Genomic DNA, 22,228 nt, shown 5'->3' with positions numbered 1-22,228 from the left:
TGCCCTCTAATCTTACAATGACCCTCTCGTTTCTAGACTCAGCAGGAGTGTAAAATACTCACTTACCTGTGTAATCCATTCTACCTTTCTCCTACCTCATCACACTGGAAGAATGCCAGCATGCTAGAGGGTTTGCTCAAGATAGTCGTCCACATGTGTAGGCACAATACTATATCGTCTATCCCTTCTGCGCTAGCTAGCTGTGAATTTTGTCTTTCTCACTCAAATATATGGATATACGACACCAGAAGATTAGTAAAGGAAGTACTCTACTCTTTGATATTCAGCCGCTATGTGATTACTAATCTCTATGGGTGATTTGTGATAGGTGCACCGTATTTAATGCCTCTTTATTTGTTATTCAGGCTTTCTCGATTTCGTGTTTCTCAACACATATTGAGAAGTCCAAGTTCTAAAGCTATTGCACATATGGCGGGATGCGCTACTAGTAGACTGGGGCATCCATTACTAGACTCTGAAAAGAGCTCGCTGTAGTGAACCTTGCTCCCTCCTATAGAGATGCAATCAGCTGCTGATGGGCATTCAGTCCGGTCGACAATCGTATTCTGTGGACTGGTCCACAGCAACCAACATGGCAATGTTCAATATTATGAGGCAGTTATTTTACGCCGACAGAGCAACGACATCCGCACATAAATTTCGGAGCTGGAGTACTTGTCTTGTATAATGCGCGCCTTTAACTATCCTTCAAAGTGCCAAGATTTGTGGCCATGTAATACCCTGATTTCTGGTTGACTCTCACGAGTCTGACACTATTAGAGTAATTTCTTTCATAGCTACAAGCATTTATTATGCTCCTCTAACATTATAGAGGAAATTTCCGTACACTCAATACGATAAGAGCCTTGTTAGCCATTATAATTTATTAAAATAAAATGTTTTTCAATTTTTAATTGAATTGGTGTTATTGTTTATAGTATTGTGTACTTCATCTCAATTAATCTAGCAATCATGCTTATATCTTAATAGCATTCCTATCATCTTGGATGAGGAGATAGCATTCATCCATCGTGGTATGTGGTAAATATGCATTACTCTCATAATTGCTCTCTTCTATACATCTCTCTCTCAATATCTCTATTCATTATGTGCCCTTTATTCTCTGTGTGCATTTATGTACCCTTGCCACATCCGAGCTATTCTCTCCCCCTTGGTATCATCTGAAGCGCGTACAAGCTATAGCCTTTGAGTGCTAGGTAACCTTGGGCTCTCCATTGTGTGTAGGCCTCATCTCTTATTCGACTCGTCAGATAGGCATAACATTATTATATCCTAGTTTATGTTTTCACATCACTTGCACTGTTGACCTGATCTCTAATGAAGCGTTGAGAAATAGCGTTCTTGTTAGTGGAATTTTCTTTCTCTATAAGCGTGGGATAGCATGGATACTTTAACACTCTTTTGTCGCTCCTCTTCGGTAAATATTGTAAAGTTGAATTCACTGTGTTGTGGTTCAATTCTTGTGTTGATCTTCCGGTGAATATCATGCTTCCTAATATTCAATCTATATCGTTTGCTTTTGGTGTGAACATTTCGTGTTATTGTGCAGTTCATAATAGTGCTTAGGTAGCATTATGGGAAGACTCTTCATCTTGATATTTGAGCTTGTGGTCACAATTCGAAATCTGGTAGTTATTTACACATGGCCATGCACAACTTTGCTCCCACTTAGAATTTCATTCACATTTGATCTGGATTTGCAGTCTCATGTGCTTGTAATCAAGGGTATCCACTTTTCAAAGTAAAAGTGATAAGAAGGTGCTTCGAGATCTACATAGAAGTGGAGAGCATTGCTAAGTCGTCTAGCTATCACACAATCTCAGCTGCTGTTAGAAACTTACGTGTCAGCTTGAGTCGCAACAAGTATATCTAAGAATCGAAAATCTTATCGTGCTACTTGTCCTTCACAGCGCAGCGGATCGATGGTCTGTCTGTGCTCTCTCCCTGCGGGACTTTCCTGATCTCTACGTCTGGGTTGAGTTGTAGCTCTTTCTCGGAATCGCTCTCTCCTAACGCGTCCAATCTTTTCCAAGCTTGATATATACTTCTCGTATTCTTAGGTGAGAACAGCGATATAACGTGTGCACTATGTGAGATTCCGCTCCGAAGCGGGCTATCGATTAGCAATATCCCGCTGGTTGTAGCGTGGGTTACTCTGTAAGCTAGTCTAACAAGATATGTTTTGTGCTTGAAAACTGGGCTTCTTGACTAGTTAATCCTCTATTTGCTTTTGTAGCTCTTAACGTCTCAATGACCCTAAGGTGTCATAAGTGATTAGTCTATATTGCTGGTAATTTGTATTTCTATTATGGTCTATTGTTCGATCGCTATGCACCTTAGCAAATATTCTTGGCTTCATCCTTTATTCATATCAGCGAATTAACTACAGGATAGATATTTTCTCTAATGATCACATATTATTGATGTAACAATCTTTATGACTTTTATAACTCTCTCCATATGTCCTAGAGCAATGTACCTCACATTTGTGCATCTATTCTCAGTTTCATGTTTCTACTGGGTCTCTGTTAGATGTGTTGCCTTCACCCAATATATATATACTTGAGTACTGGTGCTTTGTCAGTTATACATGTTATATAACGCTCTACCCCGACTTAAAGCTGCTCTCAGTGTGGATTCTCGAAAATAATTGTTCTTCTTTGATCTCGCGTTTTATACTGTCCTGAACGGCAGATTAATATGATATCATGCGTATAGCTTTAGTATCACCGGATTCGCAAGTGCTCTCAACACTGCCTCTCTCTCTACTGAACGCACTGACATATACCAGTTGTTATAAATATCAAAATTCGTTGTGTGTTATAAGATCAGTGTACCAAATATTATTTTAAAGGTAGAGTGTTCTATGTGTGTTTTCATGTGCTCTCCATAATGTGAATCATCGTTTCATCCGTACATGCGACATAATTGCATTTTATTCTCCTCTCTGTCCCTCCCAATATATACAGGACACCACTGATTGGGTTCTCTAGTTGACTTTTAAGTGCCTGTTCTATTGTAGAGTCCTATATCTTGTTGAAGTGGTATGGAGAAGTTTGCAATATACCTTAGTTGATCTCTCCCTAAGCTTTTTTATGCTTTATCTCTGTTTCATAAATATTCGTAGTTCTTTTGCAGGCCTATATTTACTTTACTGAAAGTATATATGTATTTGCTATGTTTATCCTTGATTGACTCGGAGCTGCTCGCTCATTTGACTACATGTGGTATGTCCTGTCTAGCCCGTTGTGTGCCGTACTCCCGATTGTCTCGCGTCCCGCTCCCGACCCGTGTTTGTTCTCATTGCTGACATCTGTATTCACATTATCAGAGCTGTTATAGCTAGCCTCTGATTCATCACTTCGTAGTTGCATGTCGATTCTTGCTGACTTGTTTGTGGCCTTATACAGACGTTCTTCTCCTTATAAGAAAATCTCTATTTGGTTAATATTATTGCTGAGTTATCCCCACAATCTTTCTGGCTGCCCGTTGTCTATGCCTTAGGGCTGCACGACGGGATTTCTCTGGTCTCTATCTCCTGTTCAGTACTTCCCTCGGCACTATGCCTGTCTAACAGCAATGTCGTCCGTCCAGGGACCAGTGACCTCCTCTACAGGCTACACGTTGGCTAGCGTTGCTTGAGCGTCAGAATAATCGTGGGATTTGGTGTATTATGATAGCAGAGAATGGATTCACCCACAGTTGTGTTTTGAAATCTGATTACTACTGTACTAGGTATTCTGCTCATAGCATTTACTTTCTCTCTGGTGTTGTGTGACGTATACATATATATAAGATGTATCTAGATAGGTCCCAGTTGGAATTATGCTTCTCTTTGGCTTTTGTTCTGATTGGAGTATAGGGAAATGGAGTCTGTCTCAGCAGAGTGGTTTTCAGTTCACCATAATGTATGGCTGTTCTCGTATTCTCATTGCGATTTTCCTCTATTGCTTGCTACTTCTAACTATCTATTCACTCTCTTCTCTCTTAAACTCTCAATGACTGCAGCACCTCAGGACCTCTAGTAGCTCTGAAGTGTCCTCTTGTTCCAAAATAGTGCTATACCCTACTCTTTCTGAGTGCTGAAATAATTTTCACGGCTAACTGTGACTTTTGAGTGAATTTTTTCCTATTATATGCCTAATATATGACCAACATGTGTGATAGCATTCATGTTGCAATTCTTGGGGTGGTTGTTTCAGTTAGTGTTGGTTTAGAAAGTCATATAGCTTCCTGGTGTGTTAATGTGGACTAGGTGTTGGACTCTCTATATTTCAAGTTTAGCTCTTTTTTCAGATTGTTTTATAATAAAACCACTTAGGGACCATTTTATGTTCCCACGCATTTTATTTCTAATAGTTGAAAATCTGTATACTTCGCTGGACGCTCTATATTATCTTCTTGACTGTGTACAAACTTGCCTCTCAATGAGTACCAGACTTCTCCTCATTCTTAACGGAACCCTTGTATGTCCGTCCAATAAGCATATTATAATAATTGCCTCTAGATAATTGGACACCTTAGAGTGCCCCTTAATGCCTGTGTGGTGGGTTAGGTGTGTGGGAGAGGAGAAGTTGGCGAAGTTCTCCTCGAAGCTGAATGGTGGGTTCCTGATTTCTTTGTGAGCTGAATAGATCCTACGGCTGGCTGTTCCTATATGCCCCGCTTATAGCTTACTAGCTCAATGTATTTGCCTGTTATGTGTGCGCTCCCAGATCTCATATGTGCTGGATTTCTACCTCTGTGCTTTTTTCAATTTTTGATAACTACTAGGTGTGGAGTCACCTTCGTTAATCCCCCCTGCCCCCTCCCCGCCCCTGCTGATACTGCCAGTCCGTCCGTCATTAATAGTCTTCTCCAATAACATATTATCTCAAAATATTCTTTTAAATACACAACTATAGTGTTTCTTTCCTGCACGTTAGACCTTTATTACTTCGGTCGTCTCTTTCAGTGAGCGTCCATATTTATCGAGTGTGTTATGACTTGTCTCTAAGTTGTTTCATATGTAAACATGTGAGACTGTTGAGTCTGAATGGTGTATTATGTGTAGATTTAGTTTGATTGATGTCTGACTCAGGTTGTCTGGTATTGTTCTGAATTTTCTGGACCAAAGTGCTGCCCTTGAGGTAGGAAGAACTTATCTTTTTTGGTTCCATTCCATAACTGTGGCTGGGTAGTATCTCAAAGGCTGAATGGTGTTGTTCTTCTCGGCCAGGAGCAATATATTTTGTTCACTGTAGAGGATTTGTGTGTGTGTTTGCACTTCAGTGGTGGGCTGATGTCACTTGTGAAATCCCGTGTTTGTGTGATTATCATGTTCGTAGCCCTATCCTAGTGTAGTTGACCATTTTATGTTGCTGTATGGAGCAATATTTATTTCATATAGTTTTTACTAGGCTGTGGTCTGTTCTTACTATGATGTATTGGCCGTATGAACTATCCATGATGAATATTTATATTCAACTTTCATGCACATCGTATTGGATTTCTCTTAGTCTTTGTTGAAATTGAGCTTGTGATAATAATCTAGTATATTCTGCAGGACAATGGAAACTTTAAATGCAACTTAATTTTCCTTAGCTGAATGTGCAAGATATAAATATACCTCTGTGACTGGTGTATTTAGCTCGAGCAAGTCTAGAAATGTTGTAATAGTTACGGGATTACAGAGATTTGATGGATCTAGATTATAAACTATCTAATCTCTAAGAGTCATGAAATTTTGCTGGCATATTCTATTTTTTCTGCTGATTGTTTTACTGGAAGCTCATATATATCTGTTGGGTCCATGCCCATAGGCTCTGGTTCTTTCGTCTTGGTTAGTGTTGTTTATAAGTGAGCATTTTCGGGGACTCTTTTTCAAATACCCAAGTAGTATTTAAGTGTCCTGCTCACTAATGTGTTTATGTACTTAGGGGCGCCAAGTCTAACTTGAAAGTACGCATCTCTTGGACCGATAGGCTTCTAGATTGCATGATGAGCACTTTTAGAAAATGAGAAGTTTTTGTCTGCTTCCTGAGGTCACTTAATGGGGCAGTGTTTTAGGAAGGCTCGCTAGTTATGGTGCCAAGCCTGCAGAACTGAAGACTCTAGCTGGATGTTCAAAAGGGCCTAGGTACCTATTTCCTATTAGTCTTTTCAATTGTAGGATTAGTGTCATTAGGTACTTGCCTCCTCTGAAATACATGTTAGGCCTTAGGCCTATCTACCCTCTTGTTAAAGCGCTCAATACTTTATAGGATCTGGCCCTGTACGGTGGCTCTTTGAACAATTTTACGCTCATATTCCTAAGGCATGGTGATATCCAGTGTAGCTCCATGGACTTTAATAGCCCCTTACACCAGCTGGAGGATTTCTCGTGCAGATTGTTTAGTCTCTTGTTGCCTTGCCCTTGCTGCGAACCTGGAAGCTTCCCTGCTGGAGACAGGAATGCCAGATCCTTGTTCAGGAAGAAAGCAGTTTTGAATAGTTGTAATTACACAGCACATCCATCATGGCCAGTCTTAAGAGCAGTTCATGATTCATCCCAGTGTACTATTGCTCCAGCTGAAGGACAGATGTAAGGTTTCGTGCACCATTAAGGGGGACTTAGTCTTTCATTTGACAGCGGTGAGTTGACTGGTGTATATATGTATTCACACTGCTTCCTCAGAACAGAGATGTCGTTTGGTATATTGGTCCATCTTCTTCATAATCTCGCTGCCCTATAATGAGTAGGAGATCCAAGGAGAGAGTACTTGGGTATATCCTCTATTCTTTCTGGATCCTTCTATGCCCATTCCCTTCACTTAATGTTTCTTTCTGTGGTGCTTATGTGGCGCCTATCTGCTGTCTGTCTCCTCTGCTTTAATCCCGACTATCTAAAGGCGTCAGAACCAAACATTGTCGCTTGAACCAACAAGAGATGGTAGATTCCTTTCTAGGACCCTTACTCCCCTACATGTGGAGCTGTGCTCTGTTGAGAGTCACACTCAAGGGATGTTGGAGGCTGCTGTGGAGTCTGCAGCTGTGAAGAACACGATAGCTGCGTATCGTTGTCAGCTACTCGAAGACAATTCATCTCAGCCTGACCAATCTTCTGTCCTTGGTATTCGGTGTTGTGCAGCATGCCCTGCACTGGAGGAGTCCAAATTTCCTATTCTGACCCCTGCAGAGCAATCTTGCTCACGGGTCATGTAGCTGAGCTAATAATGAAGGGGCCAGGGACAATGCAGCGTGAAGAAACTACCTGAGACCGTGGTTGTAGAGCTGTTTTGGCCTGTTTCTACAGAGTCCTTGAGGATATGATACACGTCTTCCTAAAATAGTTGATGTGTTGTCCGCACTGTTTTGTGCTCTTGTTTAGCTGCTTGTAATTAATGTTGCTAACGTAATGAACATCCGACTTACGAAAGTACCAACATTTGAATCCTCTTTAGTTGCTTCAAGAAATGCACAGTTATGGTTGCCTTTGTTTGCTGCCTGTCTGACAGTTTTTTTGCTCACGCTCCAGTTATGTGGTGCTTAAGTTACTGACACATAACCTAAGCACTCTTCTGGCTTACAAATGGGGTGGAAATAAGGCTGGATCTCTGAGGTTGAGCCTCTCAGTGAATGGATTTTAGCTTTCTGACATACATTATCCCTCACCTTTTGTCTCACATTCTTCCCGCTCCTTCCTTTTCGTCTGTTTTTTGTCTTTTCTTTTTCCCTTCCTGCCTTCAGAGAAGATTTGACAAAATTGTCATATAAATGTCAGACTCCGGCTTTACCAATTATAATAAGATTTTCTTTGTCTTCTTTCTCTGTTCTTCACTCAGGAAACAGAATTTGTAGCTTATAAGATGTTTTGGAGTATCTTTCTAGTTCCATGTGAACAGTGTGTTTTCATGATATTTTTAGGCATTTAGGCTTCTGATATCAGCTAAAGAACCCATACTGGAGATTCCAGTCGATACTGTTGTGACAATGTTATAACACCAACAACAAACTGACGATAGATATGTGCGTCCCGGTTCACTCACCCCGTGTTCGCACCCCTATACTCGGCAATGTCTGAAGATTCAGTGGTTCTGTTCTAACTTTCTTCTCGCGCCAGTTATGCTGGCCTCCATATGTGACTTACTCTAGTGTCCGGGCTCAGTATTTACTCTTCTTTAGAGAATCATACTTAAATTGTCTTGAAAAACAAAGATGCTGAGTGGACCTCAAAATCAACAAATGAAACACTCCAATTGAGTTTTTGTTCTTTAAATCCACAGTACCCACTCCACAAAGTGTTAAATTAGAAGAAGTGAATGTGAGGGAACATTTTGATCTTCAGCAAAAACAGAGTAACTTCTTTGCTTCCACTGGATGCAATGATATCCATGTTCAAATACCTCTATGCCTGGAATGTGTCCTTCATCTCTGTGGGGTTTATGAAAAGGAGGGAGACAAGAGCAATTTGCAAACCACATTTTTTCCACGATTTAGGAAACCTCAGCTGCGTGCAGTGTTACACCTCAGCAACGTCGTCCCAAATCCATCGCACACAAGTCATGTGTTTGTGAATCACCTAGAGTTGTTCCTATTAACTAAATATGGTACCAGAGCGATTTATTGGGTCCTTCACCACACTTAGCTGCAAACCTATTACGGTTTACAACTTGGCCAGACCTTTTTTTGTTTATATTGTGATTGTGACTATTTAATTTCCACAGCTATCTTTTTTATTAAACGAATATTTAGTGTAGACCAGGGAAATATACTTCCAGGTGGTAATGTAGATGGAATGATTGATTTTCCCTGATTGTAATCTTTTTTTATTTATGATTTAGGCATTAATTTATGAGTACTGACAAAGCAAACATAAAATGAGTGGTATGGACTAAACTACAGCAAAGTCATAAATCCAGTAGCAGTGAAAGGAGTGGTGATATTTGATCGAATCTATTGAATTTAGCTGTTGCCTTTAGTCATTACAGGTATTGGAAGATCCTGTCTTAATATCTGCTTATCTCTCTCAGGAATGGGATAACTATATCATTATATACCCATAGGAAGCAAATTATTTTATATTGTCTGCTCTAGAGTGTAAACTTCTGTTTACATCTTCCTTATTAATACTGGTTTAACGTTGCAGTATAGGAAATAAGTACAGTTTACATTTGACATTATTTAATCCCCAAACTGTTTGCTGTTGTTGAGATTTTCCCCCAAGAGGATTTATGGATCAGCACAACGCGTTACTGTTTTAATAGTGTTATGCGATTTTACGTCAGATTATATAGATTCCGGTGTTAGAGGATCAACTTGGCCTAACACATTACTCGATCATTAAAACCACATGCCTGAAATCGCACCCAGCTTTATGAATTGTGATCTATGGCCTACTAGGATGCTAACTAAATGCCAGGATGAGGAGGAGAGTTATTGTAACTAATGGCACTGGACAGGCACTTTGGAATCTCCATTAATTCTTGGCTCTGCCACAGACAAGTCACTTCATTTCTTGTGCCGCATCTCCCAGCCTGTAACATGAGATAGGGATTCTTTCTCCATCCTCCCTGGTTATTTTCTCATTTAGGATGGCAAGTTGTGTGATGAGTGAGGATCCTTTCTATGTGTATTTGTTTACAGCGTCTAGCACCAATGATCTCTGATACTGTTTCTGACCACTAAGGTGATGATGATGATGATGATAGTTAGTGTGTTTTTTTTGTTGCTGATGTCTGAGTGAGAGGCTGTTATATCTAAAAGTAGTAGGAAGACAATGACACCAGTAGTGACAGTCATTTACGTCACCAAGCTAGGAGTTCTACTGTCATAGTACCATGAGTGTCATATTTGATACCTGCATTACCATTAGAGCACTGCCTCTTGGCATTACAGGTGTACTCTCCTGAGCGCAAACTGACTCATGCAGTGTAAGGCTCCTCCATTTGTCACCGATAGATCAACTAAGCAGTGCTCTCTGTTGATAATCCTCAGTTTACGTTGCTATACCAAGTCGATCTAAGATAGTTCATGGGAGCTAATTTTTAGATATTGATTTGTAGATTCACAATGGGTATACGCACCACGTCCTCTCAAAATCACCACAGGTAAAATAACCGCCTTCGATCATGCCTCTCTGATTTGGCTCAAAAAGCTTGTGGCTTCAGTTGTGTGTGACAGGCCGCGTTTTGGGGTCAGCAGTGTTGGTTACTCTAACCTTGATGAATTTAAGTCTCGAAACTGCTGGGGTATATACCTCCTTCCGTCCTATTGGGATACCTGCAATGTTCTCAATACGGAACACCCTTCTGAAAATGTGAGACGGTCCTTCAATGCTCTAAAAACAGTTGATTTGCGCCCACGAAACGGAGATTGGATTCGCCCATTATATGCCCCAGCAGTAATGTCTGAAAAGACCGTTGCATACGCAAGGGCACTCAGAGTCCACATCTCTCTTGTAATTAGTGCAATATGAGGAGATTTTGGAATTGACTATTACGGAGCAGGGTTCCGTCCTCCGAGTTCTGTTTCACAATCGCAAGGGACCATTGCAGTGCATGTGAATTGGGGCCAGAGCACGAGTTGTCCCTCATCTTGGCTTTGCACATGGAAGGGGGGCTCCCTTGCTGGCACTGACCAGGTTTGCCCAGTGCTCAGAGGCTTGTCTGGATTAGCAGATTATGGACTGCGAGAGTGAATTTGGTAGCAATCTGCTTTAATGCATTGTTGATTTGGATATAGAGCACTTAATGCAAAGTATAGAGGCATCGCTGTTGGCTCATCTACTTCAGAACGTCCGTTGTCATGGTGAAGGTACAGAGGTGGTTACGATTGTAGTCTGCGAGGCCTATCTACCATAGGGGGTCATTCCTGCTGTTTATCCCTTGCACAATAAAACCAGATGATGTAAGGGATTGAAGTGAAATGATTCCCCGATAGCATGAAAAATACGTTGATTGTCGGATTTTTGGTCCCAGGTCACAGAAATTGTCACAACCTCCTTTGTAGTGCGATGTGCATGAGTTCGACTGTTTTGCGCTAAATGGTCCGCTCAGATTCGGTGACCTTGCTCCCAAAGTAGAGCGTTTCCGAAGGACATCTTAGATACATTTTGTTTTATTGTCTTGTAACTTAGTTTTGCCCAACGTGTAAATCAATCGACCTGCCCATTGTTGCCCCTAGTCTAAACTAAAGCGATAGCCTTCAGATACAGGATAATATGTCAGGCTTACTCCTCGAGCTGAGCTTTATTTGCTATTAGAGTATGCGAATTTTCGTCACTAGCCATATGGGCATCTGCATCAGATTTTTATCAAGTTAGTTTTGGGATATCTGTTGCCATTTGCTGCGACGCTACCAGACTCGTTATTGGGTAGAGAAACGATGTGATTACAGGCGAATCAAGGGCAGTGTAGTGCTATTTTTGCTCCCCAAGCACGTGGCAGGCATGGCCCCCTATGGCCTATCGCCGCGTTCTTTTGCGCTGGTGGGATGGGTGCCCCAGAGTCCACGGATTTGGCAAGCATGCCTGCGGAAGGGTCCTCCGACAGCCGCGGGACCAGCGGACTCTCCACATCGACGCCGCGGTCCCGCGCCAAGCTTGTCCTGCCCCCTCGCGGAGGCCAGCAGTAGCACCTTCCAGCGCGCTTGCCACCCCAAGCCACATGCTTGGCCGTGCTGGGCCTGGAGGCCGCCCCTGCAGCAGAACTCTGATCAGCTGTTGATTGTGTCGTATTTTTAGTCTGATGGAAGTTCTTTAAGCTCAGTGGTATGGATGCAGCTGGTAAGTCCAATCTCAGGGTCAATTTAAGCCTGTCAACAATCAAGCATGATTAAGATTTGCAAAATTCAGATGATAGCCCTGTCAGATCTGTATCTAATTACATGTACGTGACATCAAGAGCCGATGGATGGCATATAGGAACTGTTTCATAATGGCAGTGAATCCATGTGCCTGCGAGAGACACTGCGGGTCTATTTTTGTCCTTCGAGACTAATATATCTAAATCTCCTAAACTGCGCTGACTTTACCGCAGCTATAAGAGACATTAGGTCCCGTATGCGGTTGCTGAAAATATTAAAAGAGTTTCACCCTGAATAATAAGACAAGCATGTGAAGAAATGCAACTATGTGTCCCCATAACTAAAAGCCAGGCGGTTTTGCAGACAAACTTGTTCATTCTGATGATTGCTTGCCATCTCGTAGCTTTGCCGGATCTCGTTGAAGCATGTGAAACATAGAATAGATGTCTTGTTTGGTAAGCCATGCACTTGGATGCAGTGCGTATTATCAGGCTCTCAGGTCTTCATCCGTGACCCCTGTCTGACCTTGAGCGAGTGACTAAGAGTCTCTCTGATGAATTTAAGATTCCCACTCCATGTAATAGTTAGTCCTTGGGTCATTATTATTCCGACTATTACAGTGTGGGATGGAGTAAATAATCTATTCTAATGTTAGTGAAGTCACTTTCAGGGATTGCCTACCCGTAGATGAAGGATCATATAAGTATTAACGCTCTCTAGAAAGACCGTATTAGTCTATGTTACGCAGGCACAGTCATTTTCTCTCCTCTCACGATTTCGGAATTGTTTTTACAGTATATTTTTCTCACACATTTCTGTACTTAGCGTGGGATACTTTCAACAGTCAAATAGATCTCTACTGACAGAGGTTTCTTCCCTGAATCTTCTCTACTTCTCCCATTTTATGTGTGTCAATTGCTGTATATCCCCGTGTGCCATTGTTATATATCCTCCGTTATTTTGATATTTAACTCTTCTTATCAAATATAATATGCAGCAGTTATATCTGAGTCCCTTTGTCTCCCTAACCAATCTCTGATATTTACTCTTATCTATAGTCGTTCCTAATAATTTTTTTTCTTTCCTCATAAATCAGTCTCTCTCTGCACAGGATGGAGTTTTATGTTGGCCCACTTTCTACTGAACTCTTTCTAACAAGTGTTTGTTCAATGTTAATTTACCTTCTGGGTAAGGTGTTGTCCCGAATTTAATACTCACTATTTCCAGTTGTGTGAAACATCAGATCTGTATAGAGATGGACTTATTTGCACTTAGTTGACTTGTAGCATTGTTCTCTATACAGAGACAACCCCAAAATTATTTTTTGGTGCGACTCTTGGGCCACTTTTGCAAGGAATGGCGTGTCATGTTAGATGCCAGTTGCAGCTGTGTAATAAAATTTCGTGTCCTTGATGACTGCTCTTACTTTATGATGGGGCTAGACAGGCCCAGAATAGGAAAAGTGTAAGATGACTTGAATACTTTACCTGTATCTTCTCTTGTAGCTTGCCCATGCAAGATTGCCCCTAGCAACAGCCGAAACAAAAAGCATGTGACCTTTTGTTTCGAAACATTGTCTATCGTAGCCCGATGTTGCAGTGTGACATAAAAGTGGACTTCCTATCCGTGTATTCTATTAATATGAGTCCATGCACTGAATAGCTCGTCAAATCGATTCTATTTGATCTGAAATAGATATTCTGTCGATTCTCATTATTGAAAAATCATAGGATAGATTATGCCACCAAAATTAAGATTTGAAATATGTGAGACTGATTTCGGAGATATTTACTTAGCAAACGGAGGACTGAAACAGGGACACACAAATGGGTCTCTGGCGAGTTCCAGGGATGCATCGGGAGCGGTGCCCCAGCATAGGCCACAGTGCGCTCCATCCTTGAATAATTCGTGCTCTCCGCACCCTCCCCACATACAAGCCGTCCAGCTGCTTGCTGGCATGATTATAGAGTAGGTTACCTGCAGGCGTGCACTATGTGTGTGTTAAGGCTAGCCGACGCAAACAGCACGCTGCCTTCTACATGATGTGTATTGAATCCCGAGAGTCCGCTTGGGCTTGATACGACTGCTCTGTGTTCAAGGACTCATAATGATGCGTTGACCGTCTGGCAGGCTATCGTGTAAATATAGCTTGCTACCTTTGCTCCCTTCTCTATGTGTCTTGAGCATTCCATGGATCAGTACACAGGTGTGTGGTTTGATCATGGCCATAGCGGGTGAACCTAGATTCCAATAAGAATGTACTAGGACGCTTGCATCCTCTCGACTAATTTATAGGTGTGTATTTCCCACCCATCGGGCCGAGTTTCGTTTCCCGCACAGGCCCTCCACTTGGCTCTTTTTCTTCTATTTATTTATCCACTGTGTGCTCTTATTTCTCGTCTGCTTCCTCACCAGATACAGAGCACTCGTCCCCCATATTTTTTATTATTTTAATATTTCTGCTCTTGTGGCAGATCCTCCTCTCCCCTACCCCCATAGTCTAACCTACATTGTTACCCCACCAGAAAAGTTTTCTCCCTCTCCTCTTGGTTCATCCCTCATCTGAAGCCTTGTTTTTCTCAACGACACTAGAATGATTCTGGATGAACACTAAATATACGTATGGTGATGTGTGCCTTGATGCTGATGTCACTTACACCCAATATCAAGATGGAATCCTCTCAATACTGGTAAGTGGTCTCCTCTCTACTAGCCCTATTGCCAGATTTGTGTGCCTCGAGTGTGACAGAAAATCCCCTTTGCAACTTCACTGCGCGTAGCATGTTTAAAGGGACTTCCATCTGATCTGTCCAATATAATATCTACCATCGTTTTGGGAAGGCTCATAGTGTGTGAAGAGCATAATAACTCTTTTCACAATACTGCTACGTGAATTAACCTAGACTTGCACTTATTTCATCGATGTGTCTCAGTGTCAGGTGGTCAAGAGCTGACTGCTTTCTTTTCTGATTGCTCATGTGTATCTTTCTCCGTAGCATGGGATCTCTACCGAATCACCCGAAGGGTCCACCTGGAGACGGTAGTACTTGCCCGAAGGGTATGCATCACTAAGGAAATGACACCTTTTACAGTATAAGGTACAAAAAGCCCTGTGCATAAACAGATAGCTAAGGAGGTTAATGTTTACTCTTTTAACTGTTATGTGCCGTTAGAGAATAGGGATCACTTAACTCTCTCGACCAAGAGGACCATCAGGGAAACCGGGGATTTTTCAAAGTGAGAAGAGGGAACTTCTGGGTGTGTTTTGTCTTTGGTTCTTGGTCGTGTTTTGTTTTATTCTCGTCGGCTTCATTGTGGGAAGATGCTTATGTTTCTTTTTCTATGATTGCCAAGCTTCTCTTTACCTCCTTCGCCCTGTTCCCAACATGTGAGCTAACTCATAAAGGTAGAGTCAATTAGCGTTTATATTGATTTTGTATATTTACATTGTGAATTGGGTTTGCTGGAAATGTTTAAAATCTGAGAATATCATTATTTGCATAAGGCTGATTCTCTCGAGTATCTTTCTTTTAAGCAGACCTCGCCCTGTGTTATGTCATCTTTGCTGCATTCGATCGCATGTCAATGTTGTGTTTGTGTCTTTTCTTTTTTATATCAATTGCTTTTTTTTAAATAACAGCTGTTGGATTTCTGTTTCCTGTTAAGGCAAGGGATTAGGAATCTTCCTGTGCCAGGAGTTTCCAGTGCATCTACTCGATGGAATAAGACTGGATTGAGGGGGCTTGGAATAAGGAAGGGGGTAAGGTGATCGTCTCTCTGTTTTGTTTTCAAGGGATTGAACGCAGGGAAATCTACTAGTATCCCCAGGGCAGGAAAAATCTGGTAGGAATATAAGAGCAGGAAGGGAAGTGGGTTATTCCCTTTGTGTGAGGGTACGGGTAGGCTCAGGGCATCTGAGTCTTGGGGGTCCCCCAGGGAAAGGTTTGGGGAGACCAGAGAGTTTATCAGGTACTCAGAATCCTGACTGGTGGCAGCGAGATAAGATCCAAGCTGGTAATTAAGCTTGGAGGTTCATGCTAAGCACCCAGATTTTGGACGCTAAGGTCCAGATTTGGGACAGAGGCTTATTACAAGCCTGCACCCCAACTCCACCCCTTCTATGAAGCCCTGCCCCACCTCTTCCCACCCCTTCCCTGCCCCCATTCCAATTCCTTTCCTAAAGTCCCCACCCCAATTCCACCCATATTCCAAATACTTCCCCAAATCCCCACCCCTCCCTCGCTTCTTCTCTGCCTCCTCTCCCGAGCGCACAGCTCCCCGCTCCTTCCTCCTCCCTCCTGGAAAGCACTAAGCACCACCAAATAGCTGTTTGGCGGTGGGAAGCACCTGGAGGTACGCAGAGGAGCAGGGATGCGGTGCACTCAGAGGAGGGGGAGGGAGGGGAGCTTGGCGGCCGCAGGAAATAACTCCAGGGGGGACGGAGGGGGCACGGGGAGCTTGACGGGCTGCAGGAAATAACCCCGCGGGCCGTGTGTTTGAGACACCTGGTCTACTCTCTTAATTCAGAGCTGCCTCTCCCCTAGGGTACGTTAGGTGTGAGTCACTCTTTCTTTAGTGTTATTTTGGCAGCTTCTGTAGCTCTTTCATTATTCATTTGCTGAGAAGTCATTTTGCTTGCCCACTAGTGAGGTGCTTTCCTTCTTCTGGTGGTTCACCTCAGCTATGACAGCTATTGGCCTATGTCATAGAATCATGGAAACAGAGAGTTGGAAGGGACCTCAAGAGGTCATTAGTCCATCTTCATGCACTGAGGCATAGTTATGTCCAGCCCTTTCCTTTAATTCCCTTTAGGATTTCCTGTACAGATTGAATAACTTTACATACTATTTTATGTTGATGCAAAGAAATCAGTTTTTTTGCTCAAAACTTTAGCTCCTTTGTAAAGACCTGAGTTTTTAAAGTATTGTAGGGACCATTCCTGCATGGGGAGGGAGATGAGCTCAATGATCTAACAAGCTTTTTCCATCCCCATTGTTTATGTTTCTGTGATCTTCATCCATTTCTGAAAGCCAAACAGAGTTAATTGCCTTCAGTGGGAGTTGTCAGTACTCAGCTTTGCTGAGGAACTGGCCTTGAGTTAGGATGACCAGATGTCCTGATTTTATAGGGACAGTCCTGATAATTTGGGGCTTTGTCTTATATAGGGACCTGTTACTCCCCAACCCCTGTCCTGATTTTTCACACTTGCTGTCTGGTCACCCTACCTTGAATTTGGAAACGTGGGTGTGTTGTGGAGAATCCATGGACATTATTGCAGGTGAGAGTTTATCCAAGACAGGCTTATTGTGCTAGAGCTGAGGCAGCTTTTGCAGCATGTTTCTGCCACTCCTTATGATTAAGGTCTATAGGACAGGTGTTGCCAGTTCTTGGCTGTGCTGTCAGACTTGGAAGCTGCCATATGACCGTTCTGGGAGATTGCTGCTCACGAGTCTCCAAGAATGGGGGTTTATAGAGGCCCATTTATGAAGAAGAAAAAACAAACTTGCTTACCTGTGACTGGAATTCTCTAGTTCTCTTAATATATTGCCTCCAGAGAGCTTCTTTCTCTCTGACCCTGCTTCAAAGTGCTGTCTGGGCAGATGGCCAGCAAATTGATGAAGAGGTCTGAAATACTCCTTCTGTAGATGCTTTTGGAGCCCCTTTGTGGCTTTCTTGAGACACTGCACCCACTAATGGCTGTACAGATTTTGGCAGCGTTCTGAGTCCACGCACTATGATGTAAGACTTAATGATTAGTGAGGCAATATATTAAAAGAGTTAAAGTAACAAGTACCTTATTTTGATGGTTTTCTTCTCTCCATACACTGTAGTCCCTGAAGTCTCCACTTACATTGGTAGTCTAGTTCCATGATCACTTTCCCCACACTCTTACCCTTGTTCTTCTCCTGGCTAGCTTATTTTTATGGCTTTATACAATATATATAGCAGGTGATGCTTTTGTCTGCAGAGTCTTTTATGAATATTATTGCATGACCCTTATGTTAACTGCATCACACCTCAGAGTGATGCAGTGCAACTTCAAAGGACTCTCTTCTATTTTCCTTGTGTACAAAAGCATACCACATAGCATTACATTAATCAGTGCAACAAGTGTAATGGTCCATGAATGCCATGTGATGCATTTTTGAAGGGATCATGATACAGCCTTCAATTTTTAATAGGTGCAATTGACCACAGGTGCAAATGCTGGCAGTTGGACGTATAGCTGATTTGCATATACACTCAGGCAGGTGTCTAAATATTAGCATTTTTGTCTTCAGTTAATCCTTATATCTCAGAATCTCGAAGTGCTTGCTGTCACTAATTATCACAACACTCCTCTAAGAAAAGTATTTTTATGCTCATTTACCCTTTTACAGATGGCTAAACTGAGGCCAAGAGAAGTTAAATGATTTGCTCATTCAGGCCTCACAGGCATGTTCCCATAGTTGAGAATAAAACTCTGGAGCATTCACCCCAAGGTTGGTATTGAGTTGATACAGGTGGATCTCTTCGAACCGCACCCTGCCTAAGAACTTGCCATCCATGAAGAAAAATGCTCCTTAAAATGAGCAACTATTGTCAAATCTTTGTAGCAGCAAGGACTTAACTGAGATAGTGTTTGACCTATTGGAGTAGACTGAAAAGAGTTTAACTTTATGAAAACTTCTCTGCAGAGATCACTGAAAGAAAAATATTCTGTGCAAAGTTGGTGTAGGATCTCATTTGTAGTGTTTGCTTTAGTAGTATTATGTGCTAGCTAGACTATGAGAAAGTAACTTTGATTCTTTAACTTTAGTTGACATCTACAGTTTTTGAATCACAACACTTAACGCCCTTGCATGTTTTGGGTTCTCTCCTGCACCTGACCCCTTTTAAAATGTAAGCTCCCTGACCATAGGTGTTGTAAATTCAGAAAACTAAAAGTTCTCCAGGGTCTGTTTTAAAAACAAGATAAGAACTTTAAAAAAAAAAAAAACTGTCCAGAGATTACGTGAGAACGTGTTTTACTGTAGTTAGAACTGCTCAACACAAAAGCTTACTAAGGAATACTTATACTAAAAATCACTCAGACAGTCCTCTTGTATTGCCATTTAGATCTATCATTCTGATTGATCACTATGTGGTTGGTTATTATTGAGCCTAATTTAACCCTATACACTCACACATCCATCTATTCTGTCTATTGTACCTGACATTCTACAAATTACGTACTCATGCAAATGATGACCTAAGGCAACCTTTTATGATATTCGTGTTTAATTATACAAATGGTTTTTGATAAATAAGATTATACATCCTTCCATATGTTTATGCACTCCTTGATGAAAGCAAAATTTAATTTTCATGCAGATTTGTTGGAGACCGTGTTTAATAAGTGCTGAGTTTTATGTAGTCTGCAGATCAGTCTGGCTTTGGGAAGCTGACAAAATCAGTAGGCATAGTTCATAGAGACGTGCAGTTTTTAATCAGGCCTAATTCAAGCTGCTGTATTTTGAAATCTTGGAACTGAAACCACTCTCTTTGTTCTAGTATAATAAAGCAAATGTTATTGCAGAAATAAATGAATATATTTAGAGGCGCTGACTTACCCATGCTTTTCAATGTGTTTTCTTTATATTATATTTTGGATTACTGACAATTGTGCCAAATGATTAATTATATTAATATATTTAATAGAGTGGGGTCACTTAAAAACTTGCCAATTGCCTTCAATCACTAAGGTCCTGCTCCTGTAGTTGGATCAGTGCAAGGGGAACTTAAAACCCATGCAAAGCCACATTGACTTAATTGAACCTATTCACAGGCAAAAAGGCATAACCCGCAGGGATACAATAGCAGGCTTGGGGCTAGGTCAGTGTTTGCAGTTTGCCCTTGGAATTTGCAATAGTGAAGGGAATGCTGCCCTTTCTTACCTTATCTTAGGTAAGATAGGTAAGTTTTCTAGGGCTTCCTCTGTGTACAATATTACATGGCAAACAAAAGTGTCTGTTCTTAAATCAGCCTTGCAGGAACTTCATGAAAATGTACTTGTCCCCCTTAATCATAATGGTGAAGAGCTGGGAATGGGTGACAGGGGATGGATCACTTGATGATTACCTGTTCTGTTCCTTCCTTCTGAAGCACCTGGCACTGGCCACTGTCGGAAGATATTAGGCTAGATGGACCTTTGGTCTGACTCAGTCTGGTCATTCTTCTGTTCTTAAAAATATTTTATTCCCCACTTTTAAAAGAATTGATTTGAACCAGATGGAGGGACTAGAGAAATGTCACAAAATTGTCTTAAGATATAGTGCAGTTTCATCTTGCCACCAGTAAAGCTGTGTTAGCCCCAGCAACTCAGCTCCTCCCAGGAGTGCTCAGCATCTTCCAGGCTCAAACCTTTCATAAATTGCTCTTTGTTTTGTGTTTTCAAGGTCTGGTCAGTAAACTCCGCGGGCCGGACTCCTAGCAGCTGGGCACACTGTAGAACAGGCCCGGCCCCTCCTGAAGGCCTCCATGCACCCATGTTTCACACTGTGGCTTCCACTTTAGCTGTGGTAAACATCAGCCCCCCTCTTAAGCCAAACGGGATAGTTAGTCTCTACAGGCTGTTCTCGAATAGCACCAGAGGGACCGATGTGGTGGTGAGTAATGATCAAGATATTCTATTTGTGTTTCCAGTTGAACTCTGGACATTTTTTTAGGATTTTAAGCCTGTTAGCGTCTTTTCTTTTTTTCCCCCCCCTACTTAGCAGTGCTCTCTTCCGGCCGAAGAAGGACTGATGGCTCCACTTAGCTAAATGTTGTTCTTCTAAAGAATTAACCTTGACGCCAGAGCCTTTCTCATTGTGTTATATGTGAGAAAATGCAGGGGAGATCCAATGCAATGTTCCTGGGAGGTTATTGATTACAGTGAAATACAAACTTTCCAAAAATCTGTTTGCCCAAAAAGATCAGATAGAAATTACAGCCGGTGACCAAAAAGCTGCTCCCTTTGGACATTACTGTGTTTTGACTTAATGGATTTTCAGGCCAGGGTGGTTGCCCTGAAAAGCTTTCCAGTTGGCACAGGGATAATATTGTGTAGTAGCATACAAAGTACTGGAAACACCTAGGAATATTGCAAACAGTGCGGTAATGTTATCTGGTTATCCAATGCAAAACTGAAAAGTTTATAATAACAACCACTGTAAATGCATCTGAAAGCACTGATGAACGCTACATTGTTATTTTATAACATTTAAGAATGTTTCAGTCCCCCAATAGCTCAGTAAGTCCTACAACAGAATGCTACAAGAACTCGTAGAAAGACAACAAGAGGCTTTCAGTGTGTCTCACAATTAACATGTAACAAAGGTGTGCATATGTCATGTCTCTAGCATGCAATAGGAGCCCCTTCCATGACCATCCTTGTCACAACTCCAGGGGCATCTGGGAAAGGTACAGCATATAGGGTGTCTAAGGATTCTCTTCTTCATCTGCTTCTTTCAGCCGTAAAGTAACTTCCCTTCTGCATAGTGCGCCCCTACCCCTCCAAGATTAAGTGCTATGTAGTGTCTTTTGTGGCCTGTTAGATCCCACATAGAAAGTAGAAATATCATTGCAGGGGGAAATCATGCACCCAGTGCTTAATTGTCATCCTTGTTCTTGTTTAAGCAGTTCTGGGAGTATAATGCTGTTGTTTAAAGCAGCAGCCTTTAGGTTTTAAAAATTTCATGTTCCTTTGCTTAAAATGTGTAAAAAGCACTAGAAGGGCTAGGGCCTTGACGATCTGAAAACACCCAATGACCATCTGACATGAGTCGTTTCTTTCTTTTGGTCTGAGCTAGTAACACTGTCCATAGTGTCTCAGTTCTTTGCTGCACCCAGGCTGGGTCTGAAGTTTAATCTCAGTAAGTCAACTGTTTAGGCAACAGCTAGAGAGTTTGGAGTCCACATATGTGGGACCAGAGAGACAATCTACTAAACAGAGGGGCTTGGCTCTAAAGGAGAGGTAAGGAGCCAGGTGTGGCATGGAAATAATTGAAAACGACAATGTAAATGGCAGATCCAGTGCCACCCTCTGGCCATGGAAGGCTCAAACATGGTGGGCTCTGTATAGTTCTGCTGCTCAAGGTGGGTGATGGACAGGACCAGGGGAGCCAAAGGAGGGTTCCGGACCTCTTCCCTCTCCTGTGTGCTTCAGAGCTGTGCTCCATGGGGTCATCTTGTTCCTTAGCATGCAAAGGCCCTTGGACTAAGGGAAGAGTAGATTTGCACTTTGCAATCTAATGCCCGTTCCTCCATATACAAAGAGAGACTCCTCAGACTAGGGGATCACTGCAGGCTTCAGTGAGTTTGTGGAGCATCTCTGTTTCTTCTCTGAGGCCTATTACAAGGCAGCATCCAGCCAATAGCCAGAAAACCAGGTAACTTCGCTAAGTCAGGAAATCTGCATTGTTTAGCTGGGCTTGAAAACAAA

The 22,228-nt window shown here is 42.0% G+C and overlaps 1 protein-coding gene across 1 annotated transcript in view; it reads left to right on the top strand.

Moving 5' to 3' along the window:
- USH2A (usherin) overlaps window positions 1-22,228 on the top strand; it is a 622,140-nt gene that overhangs the window by 580,753 nt on the left and 19,159 nt on the right. Inside the window, exon 64 of the mRNA XM_075064332.1 lies at window positions 20,202-20,411. Coding sequence (XP_074920433.1) covers window positions 20,202-20,411 — 210 coding nt within the window. The remainder of the gene's footprint in view (window positions 1-20,201; window positions 20,412-22,228) is intronic.

This window comes from Chelonoidis abingdonii, chromosome 3 (genome assembly GCF_003597395.2).
Source record: "Chelonoidis abingdonii isolate Lonesome George chromosome 3, CheloAbing_2.0, whole genome shotgun sequence".
Lineage (NCBI taxonomy): Eukaryota > Metazoa > Chordata > Testudines > Testudinidae > Chelonoidis > Chelonoidis abingdonii.
Note: the sequence above shows the minus strand (reverse complement) of the source record. Positions and strands in the feature narration are given on the sequence as shown.